This window comes from Lemur catta, chromosome 5, assembly GCF_020740605.2.
Source record: "Lemur catta isolate mLemCat1 chromosome 5, mLemCat1.pri, whole genome shotgun sequence".
Lineage (NCBI taxonomy): Eukaryota > Metazoa > Chordata > Mammalia > Primates > Lemuridae > Lemur > Lemur catta.
Genome location: NC_059132.1, coordinates 51,193,391 through 51,208,985, shown reverse-complemented (window position 1 = coordinate 51,208,985; position 15,595 = coordinate 51,193,391). Strand labels below are relative to the sequence as shown.

Here is a 15,595-nt window from a genome sequence, read left to right as displayed (position 1 = left end):
ATACTGGTGAGACACAGGCCTTTCTGCAGAAGAGACCAGCCTTTCTGGGGAGAGGGGGCCTGCAGGCTGGGGAATCAGGTCAGCTCTTGAATCAGGACTTTAGGATTGGTGTCAGAAGGCAGGAGGGAGCCACTGTGGCTTCTTGAGCAGCAGACAACACTTTTCAAGTCAGGTCATGATATTAAAATAAATAAATAAATAAAAATTAAAAAGCAATGCTTTCAGAAGATTAATCTGGAACCAGAGTGGTAGGAGGCTGGATTGGGTAGGAAGAGGACAGTAAAAAGATGACGTGGAGCCAAGGGAAGATGGCTGACCAGAGACACCAGCTGCCAGATCATCTCAGACAGAAGGAAAAGTTTTAGATGTAAAAGAAAAAACAAACAATCATAGACTGGGTGTAATTCCAAGGGAAAGTGCCAGAATGTACAAGAGATACCACAGGAAGAAGTTGCAGAGCAGAATAAGAAGGAGCAAGATATTGGCAGAGGTCAACCCACTGGAGGCTTGGAGTGCAGCGCAAAGGGTAGGTGGAGCAGTGTGTTCCTCCCTCCCATCTCTGGCAGTCAGCAGGCTCCCGAGCTGCTGGAGAGCCTTTCTACCCTCATGAGCCCTTAAGCTTCTTGAGGACAAAGCACTAGGCTGCCAGCCCCCTTGAGGTGCTTCCAGGCACATTGACCCGAGCAGAGATAGCAGGCACCATATTGCTTCTGTACCCACCGTGTGCCTTTGTCCTCCCCAAGGGGATCCAGCCCCTCAGGTTTCATCTTGCTCGTTCTCACACAAGCATGTCCCAACTTTGGCCCAGACTGCAGGAGCCACAGGGGGTCAGGGGGTCCCAGGGGATCTGCATGACCCCCAGAACCTGGGCATTCAGGGTGGGCTGCCTTCTGGACAGAGGGACAGAGATGACCAATGTGCTAGCTTTCCTCCATTCAGGCTCTTTCCTTCCTGCTCCCCTCCCCTGCCCATGGCTTCAGAGAGAGAGAAACGCTTGAGCCAGGGCTCTCAGGAGGGGCTGCTTCCCCTCTGCTGGGGGATTCCACAGAGAGTGAGGCTCAGACCTTTCTTTTAAAGACCTGCAGAGGACTCAGGAGTGCTCAGACTGTGAGCTCCCTGCTCACCAGCCCCCCTGCCCAGTGCTGCTCACCCAGCTGCTCCATCAGAGCAGGGCACAGCCCCAAAGTGGGGGGACATCAAACCTTCTTGAGCACCCCATAGGCAACTCAGGACAGGCGTGCTTCTCCCAGGCATGGTCAGGGATTGATCTTTGGGGAACCAGGGACAGGCCCACAGGCCAGATCCCATACTCCCAGGACTCAGTTGTATTGCTTTGGGGCACAGAGGGGAGATTGGTGAACTAATCTCAGGAGGTGAGGGAGCCTGCATGAGCAGAACTGAAAAGAGAGCACAGTGTGGGTCCCAACAATAGCACACTCATGGAGCACCCCTCCCCCCATAGGAAGGCCATGCTCTCAGCCCAGGGTGGGATCCCGGACAGGGAAGCTCCCAGCCCATAGCACCATTGTGGGGGGGCTCAGCTAGTCTGAGCTCCTGTCGGCTGGCAGATGCCAGAGAGAGACCATGGAGCAGAGGAGGGAGGAGAAGAGTGATACTTGCTCCCAACGGCCAGATTGTGAATCTCAGATGGCCCCACCTCCACTAGCAGACATTTTAGCTGGGTGGGGCCACATCAGCCCATCTCTGGTGGCTTTCCCCAGAAGGCTGAGAGAAGACCTTTGACCACTGCTAAAATAGTTACCTTACTAGCTTTTGTGGAGCTAGAGGGTAGGCTCATCCAACCCAGGCCCTCCCAGCCTCACTCCTGCTCCCGCCTTTGCTATGGTGGACAATAAGGACTCACCTTGAAGTTCCAGGGCCCCACCCACCACCTGGGGAATTTGAGTGCTTCTCCTGAGAGACTAGAGCTTATCACAGATCCCCAAAATAAAACTGCAGCTTGTTCCTTCTGGCAAGTGCCACCTACTGACAGGGAGGTCAATTTGCACAGCCTTTTACAGTGTTTACTGACACAATCATACAGGGTGCAGCTGATTTTTACCCATTAAGTACAAGCTACCATTTCAAAGATTAAACTGGTATGCAAATACAATTGACAATGTTAAGAGGACCATAGGACTGGGGGAAGAGAAATGACCTCAAAGACCTCCATCCTCCCTCATCAAAGAGAGCCAGGGAATTGGCCCACATACATAGCTCACCACTGCTATAGCCTACAAACAAGTAGCAACTGAGAAAACCACCACACTAAAGACAGTCATAACAAGGCATCCTTTCAGAAACTAGACCCCCCCCATCAAAGCACCCACAAGCAAAGCCAAAGGTTCTTACCCAACATATGCTACAAATACTCCCTTATGAGTGAGAGGGTAGAAAAACAAAAGCCTCACCTAAACAAATGACAATCCAAAAATAAGGAGTCACAGCTTCTCCAGAAGAGAAGGAATCAGAGAAAGAACACTGGAAGTATTAAAAGTCAGAGCTAAAAAGACAACCCTAACAAAGGAACACCAGCTCTCTAGTAATGGATACCAACTAAAATGAAAATATTGAAATGATAGATAAAGAATTCCAAATTTAGATTATAAGGAAGCTCAATGAAATCCAAGAAAAAATGGAAAACCAACTCAAAGAAACCAGAAAAACAATTCAGGAAATGAATGAAAAATTCACTAAAGAGATCAACATGTAAAAGAAAATAGAACTTCTGGAAATGAAAGATTCATTTAAGAAAATACAAAACACAGTGGAAAGTTTTAAAAATAGACTAGACTAGGCAGAAGAAAGAATCTCAGAGCTTGAAGATGACACTTTCAAATTAACTCAGTGAAAAATAAAGAACTAAGAGAAATTAACAAAGCCTACAAGATATATGGGATAATGTAAAATGGCCAAATATAAGAACCATTGGCATCAATGAGAGAGGGTGAAGAAGAAAACACATGAGGGCTAGAAAACCTATTTGAGGGAATAATTGAGGAAAACTTCCCTGGTCTTGCTAGAGATTTAAACATCCATGTACAAGAAGCTCAAGGAATGCTTGGGAGATTCATTGCAAAGAGGCGATCATCAAGACACATAGTTATCAGACTTGCCAAAGTAAATGCAAAGGAGGAACTCCTGCAAGCTATGAGATGAAAATATCAATTAACTTACAAAGGAAAACCCATCAGGCTAACTGCAGACTTTTCAACAGAACCCTTACAAGCCAGAGGGATTGGGGCCCCATCTTCAATCTTCTTAAACAGAACAACTGTCAGCCTGGAATTTTGTATCCTGGAAAACTAAGTTTCATATATGTGGGGAAAAATAAAGACTTTTCCAGACAAGCAAACACTGAGGAAATTTGTCAAGACCAGACCTGCCCTGTAGGAAATACTCAGAACTGCATGATACGTGAATCATCACAATAGATACCCACCAGAGTGAAACCACCCAAAAGCTAAAGCTCAGAGTTCATACAAAACAATAGTACAAGAGGTAAAACAAAGCAATAAGGTACAACTCAACAGGATGAACAGAACAGCTTTGCACATATCAATTCTATCAATCAACATGGATGGCCTAAATGCCACACTCAAGAGACACGGCCTGGCTGAATGGTTGAAAAAATACAACCCAAGTATTTGATGTCTCTGGGAAACACTTCTAACCCACAAGGACTCATATAGACTCAAGGTGAAAGGATGGAAAAAAAAACATTCCATACAAATGGGAACCCAAAAAAAGCAGGAATAGTCCTTCACATATCAGATAAAATTGACTTTAAATCAAAAATAGTGAAGAAAGACAAAGATGGTCATTAGACAATGGCAAAGGGAACAATTCAATAAGAGGACATAACAATCCTAAATATTTATGCACCTAACACAGGAGTGCCCAGATGCATAAAGCAAACCCCACTAGATGTATGCAAAGAGATAAGCAGCAGCATCATAATTTCTGGAAACATCAACACCCCACCGATAGAACTGGAAAGATCATCCAAGCAGAAAATAAACAAAGACTGGACTTAAATGGGACTGTAGAAAAAAAGTGGGCCTAAGAGACATTTATAGAACATTTAACTCAAAAACTACTGAATATACATTCTTCTTATCGGCACATGGAACATTCTCCATGATTGATCATATCTTAGGCCACAAAACATGTCTCAAAGAATTCAAAAAAATAGAAATCATATGGTGTGTCTTCTCAGACCATAGTGGAATAAAAGTAGAAATAAATTCCAAGAGAAACACTGAATTCTATACAAAGTCATGGAAATTAAACAACCCACTGCCAAACAATGATAGGGTCAATAATGAAATTAAGATGGAAATAAAAAGATTCCTTGAACTGAGTGACAAAGGACACAAAAACTACCAAAATCTATGGCTTTGGCAAAAGCAGTCCTAGTGTGAAAATTCATAGCCTTAAATGTCTACATGAAAAAGGCAGACAGATCACAAATTAACAATCTAATGACACGTCTCAAGGAACTAGAAAAGGAAGAGCAAACCAAACCCAAAGCCAGCAGAAGAAAAGAAATAACTAAGGTCAGGGCAGAACTAAATAAAATGGAAAATAAATAAACAAAAATACAACGGATCAATGAAAAAAAATGGTTCTTTGAAAAGATAAACAAAATTGACAGACTTCTTGCTAGATTAACCAGAAATAGAAAGAAATTAAATAAACTCAATCAGAAATGAAAAAGGAAATATTACAACTGATACCTCAGAAATGCCAAATATCATCTGTGAATACTATGAAAATTTCTACACACATAAACTCAAAATCACAGAGGAATTGACAAATTCCTGGAAACACACAACCTCCCAGGACTCAATCAGTAAAAAATACAACTCCTGAACAGACCAGTGATGAATGACGAGATTGAAACAGTAATAAAAAATCTTCCAGCAAAAAATGCCCCAGATCACATGGATTCACAGCTAAATTTTACCAGACCTACAAAGAAGAGCTGGTACCCATACTGCAGAAATTATTCCATAACATTAAGAAGGAGGGAATCCTCTCCAACTCATTCTACAAAGCAAGTATCATCTTGATCCCAAAGCCAGAAAAGGACACAACAAAAAAAGAAAAATACAGACCAATATCCGTTATGAATATAGAAGTAAAAATCCTCAGTAAAATACTAGCAAATCAAATTCAACAGCACATCAAAAAAATAATCCACCGTAACTAAGTGGGATTCATCCCAGAGATGCAAGGATGTTTCAACATATATAAATCAATAAATGTGATTCACCACATAAAAAGAACCAAAAACAAAGACCATGTGATCATTAGTATAGATGCAGAAAAAGCATTTGACAAAATCCAGCACCCTTTCATGATAAAAAAGGTCAACAAACTAGGCATGCATAGAAGGAACATATCTCAAGATTATAAAAAGCCACATATGACAAACCCACAGCCAACATCAAAACCAATGAGGAAAAATCGAAAGCATTCCCACTAAGAACTGGAACAAGACAAGGGTGCCCACTGTCAACACTTCTATTCAACATAGTGCTGGAAGTCCTAGCCAGAACAATCAGACAAGAGAAGGAAATCAAAGGCATCCAAATCAGGAAAGTCAAACTATTGCTTTTGCTGATGATATGATCTTATATCTAGAAAACCCCAAAGAATCCACCAAAAGACTTCTGGATCAGCAAAGTCTCAGGTTACAAAATCAATGTACATAAACCAGTAGCATTCTTATACACCAATAACAGTCAAGCTGAGAATCAAATCAAAGACTCAGTACTTTTCATAATAGCTACAAAGAAAATAAAATACCTAGGAATATATTTAACCAAGGATGTAAAAGGCCTCTACAAAAGGGGGATTATGAAACACTGAGGAAAGAAATCGCAGATGACACAAACAAATGGAAAAGCATATCATGCTCATGGATTGGTAGAATCAGCATTGTTAAAATGTCCATACTACCCAAAGTTATTTACAGATTGAATTCAATCCCCACCAAAAGACCAACATCATATTTCAGAGACCTAGAAAAAATAATGCTATGCTTCATTTGGAACCAGAAAAGAGCCTGACTAGCCAAAGCAATCTTAAGAAAAAAGAACAAATCTGGAAGCATCACATTACCTGAATTCAAATCATACTATAATACAAGGCTATAGTAACCAAAGCAGCATGGTATTGGCACAAATATAGACACATAGACCAATGGAACAGAACAGAGAACCCAGATATAAAACCATCCACATACAACCAACAGATCTTTGACAAAACAGACAACAATATACACTGGGGAAAATAAGCCCTATTCAATAAATGGTGCTGGGAAAATTGGTAGCCACATGCAGACGAATGAAACAGGATTCGTATCTCTCACCACTCACAAAAATTAATTCAATATGGATAAAAGACTTAAATGCAAGGCATGGAAACTGTAAGAATTCTAGGAGAACATGTTGGAAAAACTCTTCTAGGTATCAGCCTAGGCAAAGAATTTATGAAGAAGACCCTAATGACAATTACAGCAACAACAAAAATAAATAAATGAGACTTGATTAAATTAAAAATCTTTTACACAGCTAAGGAAATAATCAACAGAGCGAATAGACAATCTACAGAATGGGAGAAAATATTCACAAGCTATACATCTGATAAAGGGCTAATAATCAGAATCTTCAGATAACTGAAGCAAACCAGCAAGGAAAAAAACAAACAACCCCATTAAAAAGTGGGGAAAAGACGTGAAGAGAAGCTTTTCAAAAGAAGATAGATAAATATCCAATAAACATAAGAAAAATGCTCAACATCACTAATTATCAGGGACATGCAAATTAAAACCACAATGGAATATCACCCTACCCCAGTTAGAATGGCTTTTGTTAAAAAATCCAAAAACAATAGATGCTGGCATGGGTGCAGAGAGAAAGGAATACTTATGTACTGTTGGTGGGACTGAAAATTAGTACACCCTCTATGGAAAACAGTATGGAGATTCCTCAATGAACTAAAAGTAGATATATCAATTGATTCAGCAATCCCACCACTGATTATTTATCCAAAGGAAAAGAAGTCATTTTATCAAAAAGACAGCTGCACTCAAATGTTTATTGCAGCACAGTCAACAGTTGTACAATGCAAAGATGTGGAATCAACCCAAGTGCCCATCCATTCATGAATGGATTAACCAAATGTATATGTATACTATGGAATACTACTTAGCCATTAAGAAGGATGAATTAATTCATTTTGCAACAATTTGGATGGTACTGAAGACTATTATCCTAAGTGAAATACCTAAATAATGAGAAAACAAACCACACATACACTCGCTATTAAACTGGAACTAACCAATGAGCACATATGTGCATAGAGGGAAATAAAACTCGGTGGAAATCAAGCAGGGGGGGAGGGGGAAGATGGGATGGGCAAAATCCTACCTAACGGGTACAGTCAACACTATCTGGGTGATGGGCACGCTTATAACCCTGACTCAAGCATAACAAAATTGATACACGTAACTAAAAATTTTCATACCCCTATAATATTTTGAAATTAAAAAAAAAAGAGATGACATGGTCATCCAGGTACAAATTAGTAAGAGCCTGGAGTGGATGGGACAGTAAGATTGGGGAAGAAGGAATAAACCCAGCAAAAGGCAAAACTAATAGAATTTGGGGGCCAATCATTCAGGGAAGCAAAAATGGGATTAAAACTAGGAAATTACAGTATTGTTGACAAGGTAAGAATCTTTCCCCACTCTTGGAAAATGAGGGTTCTTAGGTATATAAGTGAGCTAGAATTAAAAAGTCAGGATTAGCTATATATATATGTGTGTGTGTGTGTGTGTGTGTGTGTGTGTGTGTGTGTGTGTGTGTGTGTTTATATGTATATAGGGAGTCAGGGAGCTGGTTTATGGAAGTGGTGATAAATCTATTTTTAGCCAAACTTACTGTAAGGTAGGACATCCATCCTGGAATTGGATTTGATTAGAACGTCAATCCTGGCTGCAGACACTCCTCTCTTTTAGTTTTCTGTTTTTAATATAAAGCCAATAGATACAAACTGAAGGTGGTGGTGGTAGTGTTTTTATTGTTGCTGTTGCTGTTTTTACTGTGATACTCTTCATTCTACAAAAGCATTTTTTGTTTTACTTTCTGTTTGTTTTCTTTTTCCTTTTAAAAATTCCATGATTGAAACAGTGACTTTGAAATTTTCAAACACACTAGAGCTATGTGCAGGGCTCAAATTTTTCAGGCCAAAAGCAAGAAGCCAGCCCCTGGCTGGTGAGGAGGAAGCAGCACCTCTAGGCCTCTTTGCTCTGAACTCTCACTTTCTATCCCTAAGTATTGTAGTGTCCGTTTTTCTGACCATGAACATTCTCTGCTTGCCAAATGAGGATTATGGTTCCAAAAGATTGGACTACTTTGTCATTTCTGAAATCAGTTGTTTACATGGCAGCCTATATTTTAGTCAAAAACCTCAAACATTAATTCACATCCTCAAATGATTCTCCATTTTTAGCTTTTAACTTGGAAAATATTTTTTATATATTCCCCAAATAGTTTTTTTTAGATCTGTTCTTCTCCCATTCATTTATACTGCAGAATGTGGTCAGCCAGGTTAGAAAGACAAAAGGGATTAAGTCATAGGATTGGCTTTTAAATAGCTGAAAATGTGTATTTGCCATTCAGTTGGGTGATTTGTCCTTTAAGATGGAGACGGAGCCTATAAAAAATTGAAGTGGGGGCTGAACATGGCAAAATGTGTTTGCTTTTCTTAGATAAATCTGTTAGTCTGTGTGTGCTATAAAATGGCATTATTCCTTCATTGGAAATTACACTTCCTACACAACATACGCCACTCTGCCTTCTCTTCACAGACTTCCCCAAGCAAAGTTCAAAATCCCTCCTGCATTTGTAGTCAATCCCATGGTGAAACCATTAGCTCAGTGCCTCATTTGGGCTCATCTGAGAAGTGTTCCAAGATGAGGTTCTTTTCAAAAGAGCATTTAACAATGAGCCAGCACAAAAATATAAGTACAGATAACTTCCAAATTGGGTTTCTCAGAACAAATTGTTAAGAAAAAGCCAAAACTCACAAACAATGAAGAAGGGAGACAGATAATGGAATTTTGTATTTAACAAAATCCAAAGATGATATGTGATATTATATGACATGACATGATATGATATGATATTATAGAGAAATAGACTGACACCTGGTATGGCCATATGGACTTAACCAGATTAAGGAGAGTCAAATACTTCCACGGTCCCCCCTTGGCAAAGATTTTGGAACTCTCCTTGTTGTTTCTGTGTTGTGAGATGTAAAAATTGAGGAAAATATACCAGTTCAACATAAGGAAGTGGTATATGCATGTAAAAGTCTTCATCATGGCTAGCGCTGGCCAGGGTACCATGAATGTCTTGAGTGGTTTCCCTCTGGTGTCCTTCTGTGTGTCACAGCTGAAGTCCTGCAGCAGGCCCTGGTACACTATTGGTGGGAATTAAATTAGCACAACCATTATAGAAAATGGTATGACGTTTCCTCAAAAAATTAAAAATAGAATTACCATATGATGCAGCAATCTCACTATAGCCAAAGGAAAGGAAGTCAATATGTTGAAGAGATGTCTGCTCTCCCATGTTCATCACAGACTTATTTACAATAGCCAAGATGTGGAAACACCCTAAGTGTTCATCGATGGATGAATGGATAAAGAAAATACGATATACATGTACACACTGGAATACTATTCAGTCTTTAAAAAGAAGGAAATTCTGTCATTTGCAACAACATAGATGAACCTGGAGGATATTATGTTAAGTGAAATAAGCTAGGCACTGAGACCAATATTGCATGATCTCACTAATATAGGAAATCTGGGAAAGCTGAACTCGTGGAAGGAGAGAGTAGAAAGGTGGTTACCGAGGGCTGGAGGGTGGGCAGTGGGAGTTGGGGCAAGTTGAGCAAAGGATACAAAATTTCAGTTAGACAGGAAGAATAAGTTTAAGAGATTTATTGTACAACATGATAACTATAACTAATTTCAATGTATTACATGGATTTGTTGTCATTGAAAAAAATGATAAGTATGTGAGGTAAGGCATATGTAAATTAGCTTAAGTTAGCCATCCCACACTGTATGCAGATTTCAAAATGTCGCGTTGTACACCATAAACTTGTACACCATAAACGTGTACAATTTTTATTTGGCAATTAAAAAATTAATAAGAAGAGTATCTGTTGAATAAGTGAATATGTGAAAATCAGATATAACTGGCTACTGAGCCTTACTATAGAGCTGGCTCATTCATTAAAAACCTACTGTGTTCGAAGTGTTCAGCAGCGAGGTTCTGGGGAGGAGGTAGAACACTGAGATGAGTAAGACAGCTGAAGCCCTGGAGGAGCTCACAGCCAAGTGGCGGAGACAGACATGTAAACAAGAAATTACAGCACGATGTGATAAGTGCTATAATAGAGGTATGCATAAAATACTAATGGAGCCTAAATTATCCTGCACATTATTCTGTCATTCTAAATATATGGAAGATTGAGCTAACGATGAACGCATCGACTAAATCATGGGGAGCTCCAGACACCATGCAGAAGATAAGGATTAAAGTGATCTCACTGAGTGAAGTAGTCAGGGCCACCGGCTTAAATAACGGTTTTGCCTAGTAGAGATGTAACCCCTAGGCCAGCCATGGAGGAGTGAGGTAGGAAGAGCAGGGCGTCTGCAAACCTCAGCCTCACTGGGGGTGTTAATGCCCTCCGGTGTGAAATGGGGCTGGAGTAGCTTCTGTCTCACTCCCCACAGCCAGGACATCCACTGAATGAAAGGAGCAATTGAAGCCTCCCAGAGGCTGGCTGGATGCCCCAGTCCCACAGATCCACACACGTGGCGACACATACTGTGGGGCCAGTGGCAGTGCGGGGTGTGGACACGCCACAGTGAGGGCTGCAAGAAGCACAGTGGTGCAACGTAATTAAGGATACCAGGGCACGAAGTCATTGAGGTTATTGTGCACAAGTCTAAGGGAGTGCGGGTTCACTTTGCCACAAGAGAGAGGCCCGCTAGCTGCCGTTGCTAAACAACTAACCATGAGATCCCAATAAAGTGGAGCTTTTTAACCTGCACAGGGCCCTTTGCGATGGCTCATTCTCTTTAAAGCTGAGCTACACTCCCACAGTTCTTATAGGCGCCCCTACCTTTGCCTGTCCTGGGGTGGATGGTCCTATCCTTAAACTCCCGGCTGAGACATTGCAGGAGCCCTAAGTGATGTAGCCGATCAGACCGTGAGCTCCTCCAGGCGTGTCTGGCACACCTCTGTCCCCTCGGCAACATTCGCAATAGCAGGTAAATTGCATGTGCTACTAAAGACTTGCAGTTCGCATTGGTCAATTCTGGTATTTTTAAGATTTATTTAGGGTTTCCTTACCCTTGAGTTTCCTGATTATTCCATGCTTATTACCCAGTGAAGTTTGTATTTCCCTGTAACCCCTGTTGCCTCTGAATCGATTGTCACCGTCACTGCCTGGTGATAAAGGACCAATAAGGACCTCTCCCCAGTAAAAGGGGAATAGTTCTGGAAATAATTAAATGTGTGTTTGACGCCCAGTTGAAGCCACAGTGCCCGGGAGACTAGGATCTTCCTTCCAGAGAACTTTGCGCCCCTAGAAGCCCTTGTCCACTTGCCATTTGCTGTACGTGCGCCACAGCCAAGAGCACTTGTTTTTCTCAGAGGCCACTGTGACTGCCTGCTTTTCAAAAACTAGAACTTTCTGGAAGGGCCCCATCTGAAGTCTGGTAAGGGCCTGTGTGGGTTTCCAGTCACCAAACCAAGCCCACTCTGAAAGGCACTGGAACCATTTTATTGTTGCTGTTGTTGTTGGCTTTTTTTTTTTTTTTTTTTTTTTTCCAGTTTATGACAACTTTCCTGGCCCACCACTGTGCCGGTTGCATGGGGAAAGCTGATTCAGACCTGCCTTCCTCTTTGATCTCCAGCTTGCTTTCTCAGTAGAGCCGTGTTCTGTGGTGATCTGCTCAGACTCAGAGGAACAGAGCTGTTTGTTGGTAGTTTTGATGGCGCATTTTCAGTTGGGAGGCCAAAGAACTCTTCCTGTTTACGAGCATGAAATTGACTCCTGTTGTTTTTAAAATTCAGAGCAGGAAAGAACCCTTTGAGGTCAGTTAGTTCAACCTCTTCATCTTTCAGATTGAAAAATTAAGGCTCAGAGAGGTTAAGGGACTTGCCCAGAGTTACACAGCTATTACGGAGAGAGCAGTGACCAGAACAGGTCTCTTAACATTCCAGTGCGTTTTCACTGTTTCTTGAATCGCACATTTTTCTACCCAAGTTTTAGAATTTTCAGACGAATTTCCCCTGCATCAATTAGTTTGTGTGTCCATCATGTGAGGCCTGATGAAGTTATTAAAGAGAAACTGTCTGCGTAAGAATGCTGTTTTTAGGCTCTGGCAGATTTTGCATGGGTTGCACACACCCTGGTAATCAGAAATGCATAAGTTTTCTCAGACAAGAACTCAGGTATTTTATATGGATTTTTATATCCTGAAATAATCATCAAAATTAAGAAACATATTCAATACTAGCCAATCAGCACATTCCAGCTTCAAGCTTCTGAAAGTCTCATGTGAATTCCTGCTTTCCTGGGAAATTTATCACAAGAACAGCAGTTAAGCTCTGGTTATTCTGTCTTAGCAATCTGTATAGAAATATATATGTCATGTATCCTCATATGCATGGACAGCACTTTGTTTTGCTGATTTTCTATCTAACGGTTCTATCATTTGTTGAGAGAGGGATGCTAAAGTCCCTTATCGTAATTATAGATTAGTCTATTTCTCCTTTCAGCTGTATAGGTTTTTGCTTTATGTATTTTGAGGCTCTGTTGTTTGGTATGTACACTTTTGGGATTGCCATGTCTTCCTGGAGGATTGATCCTTATATTATGTAATGTTCTTCTTTGTCTCTAGTAAGTTTCTTTGCTCAAAGTCTACTTTATCTGATATTAATATAGCCTTCTTTTTAAAAAAGTAATTAACCCCTATATATAATATTTTTAAAATTCCTTTTACTGTCAATCTATCTCATTGAAATTAAAATGAGTTTCTTGTATACAGCATATAATTGAGTCCTTTTGTTTTGTTTTGTTTTTTGTCTACTGTGCCAATATCTGCCTTATAATTGGTATATTTAGGCCATTTACATTTAAGGTAGTAGTTAATATCTTAGGGCTCAAGTCTTCTATTTAATCATTTGTTTTCTCTGTTTCCTATGCTTCTGCTCCTTATTTCTTGCCTTTCTCTGTGTTACTTGAACACTTTTTAGGATTCCATCTTGATTTATTTATAGCAGTTTTGAATGTATCTTTTTATGTAGTTTTCTTAGTGCTTGCTCTGGGTAATGACAATATACACATGTGACTTATTACAGTCTACTGGCATTGATATTTTATTAATATCACTTCAGATGAAGTATGGACTCCTTACTTCCATTTGAATCAACTTACCATTCTCACTTTTAAATATCATAGTCTTGACTCTCAGATGGTGTTATTTTTGTTCTAATTATCACATATGATTCATAAAACTCATGAGAAAAGTTATTCTGTTGTATTTATCATATTTCTGCCCTTTACATTGTTCTTTCATCTTTCTCAATCTTCAAGTTTCATGTTAATTTCCCTTGCAGGAATTATTAAATAGTTTGTGTATCAATTATTTGAGGTCTGATGAAGTTATCAGACCTCTTTTATCATTGTCATTCATTTTGAATTGATTTCTTTACCTACTTTCTTTAGGTAGGTCTGCTATTAATAAATCTGTTATGTTTTCCTTTATCTGAGAATGTCTTTATTTCCCTTTTATTCCTGAAGCATAGTTTTGTAAGACAGAGTTCACTGTTGACAGTTCTTCTTTTAACACTTAACAAATGTTGTGCCACTTCCTCTGGCCTCCATGGTTTTAGATGAGAAATGTGTTCCCCTATGGTCAATGTCATTATTCTCTGGATGCTTTCAAAACTCTTTATTTTTAATCTTTAGTTTTCAGAGGTTTAACTATGGTGTGCCGAGGCATGGATTTCTTTGGACTTATCATATTTGGAGATTGTTCAATTTCTTAAATATGTAGGTTTACAACTTTCACCAAATTTGGGGAGTTTTCAGCCATTATTTGTTCAAATATTTGTTCATCACCACCTTTTCTGCCTCCCTTCTGGGACTCTAGTGATATAAAGTTTTGGTCTTTTGTTACTGTCCCCCAGATCCCTGAGGATCTGTTAATTTTTTTTTTCAGTCTATTTTCTCTTTGTTTTTCAGATTGCATAAATTCTACTGCTCTGTCTTGAAGTTCTTTGATTCTGTCCTCTGTTGTCACCACTCTACTATTGAGTTTATACAGTGAGTTTTTATCTTTGTTACTGTATCTTTCAGTTCTGTAATTTCCATTGGTTCTTTTTTATAACATCCATTTCTTTGCTGATATTTTTAAATTTTCATTTGTTTCAAGAAAATTTGTAATTGCTCATTAGAGCATTTTTATAACTGCGTTAAAATCTGTCAGAATAAGTTCAGTATTCAATTAATCTCTGTGTCAGTGTCAGTTGTCTTTTTTTCATTAAAGTTGTGATTTTCCTGACTCTTGGTATAACTGTTACTTTTCAGCTATATCCAAAATAACTCCTTTTAACCAAATAAATGTGAGGGCAACTCTGCAATGAGCAATGTGGCAGCATTTTTTTTTGGCCTGGACATTTTACATTTTGGCTATTATCTTTGGAGACTCTGAGTCCTATTTAAATCTTTTATTTTAGCAGTCAATCACCTTGCTTAGGTTTGGCACATGAATCCTGGTCTGACTCTTGTAGGCTATGATTCTTATGACAATTTAATTTTCTGAGCCTTTGTGATGCTATTTTGATCTGCTTTGTTTATCTGGTGCCACTGAGACTCCCAGGGTGACGACTAAAAATGTCTCTGGACATTACCAAAGTCTACTAGGGGAGAAAACTCTCCCAGTTGAGGACCACTGCTCTCTAGAAAGCAGAAAAATTCAGTGTCCCCACTGTGGGACAGGGAATGATCCTGTGGAGAGAGAGGGAGCGATATTTCCCTGAAGTCTTATGGAAGCATTTTAGGATCTCATCCAGTGTTATTATGCACCAACTCCTTTCCCTGGGAAGAGGAAAAGGCTTTATTTGCTTCTTTCTACATCTGCCCACCCCTGCACTCCGGGACGATGCCGATAATGGCTCCTGTAGTGGAGCAGGATTTGATTTCCTGTATAGCCCAGCTCCAAGATTAACTAGCCCTTGAGAAACAACTGGCCTTTATTAAGTCCTTACAACTATCATGAAATCCTTTTCGTATTACATATATATGTATGTCCTTATGTTTTGCTTTAAGACATGCTGTCAAAGATCATTATCAGATACACTCTTTTTTGCTTATTAGTTGATTTTCTTATTTCTACATTGCTGAAATGACATCACATGACCTTTTGAAAGTTTTTGCTTTTCTGCCTGGAAACATAGGGCAGTATTTCATAAAAGCAAGGAAAAGGTTGCTG

The 15,595-nt window shown here is 39.7% G+C and overlaps 1 protein-coding gene across 1 annotated transcript in view; it reads right to left on the bottom strand.

Annotated features, from left to right (window-relative positions):
* LOC123638266 (androgen dependent TFPI regulating protein) overlaps positions 1-9,397 on the bottom strand; it is a 64,466-nt gene extending 55,069 nt beyond the window's left edge. The window contains 1 exon segment of the mRNA XM_045551766.1: positions 9,245-9,397. Within this exon segment, the coding sequence (XP_045407722.1) occupies positions 9,245-9,397 (153 nt within the window).
* Positions 9,398-15,595: the final 6,198 nt, after the last annotated feature.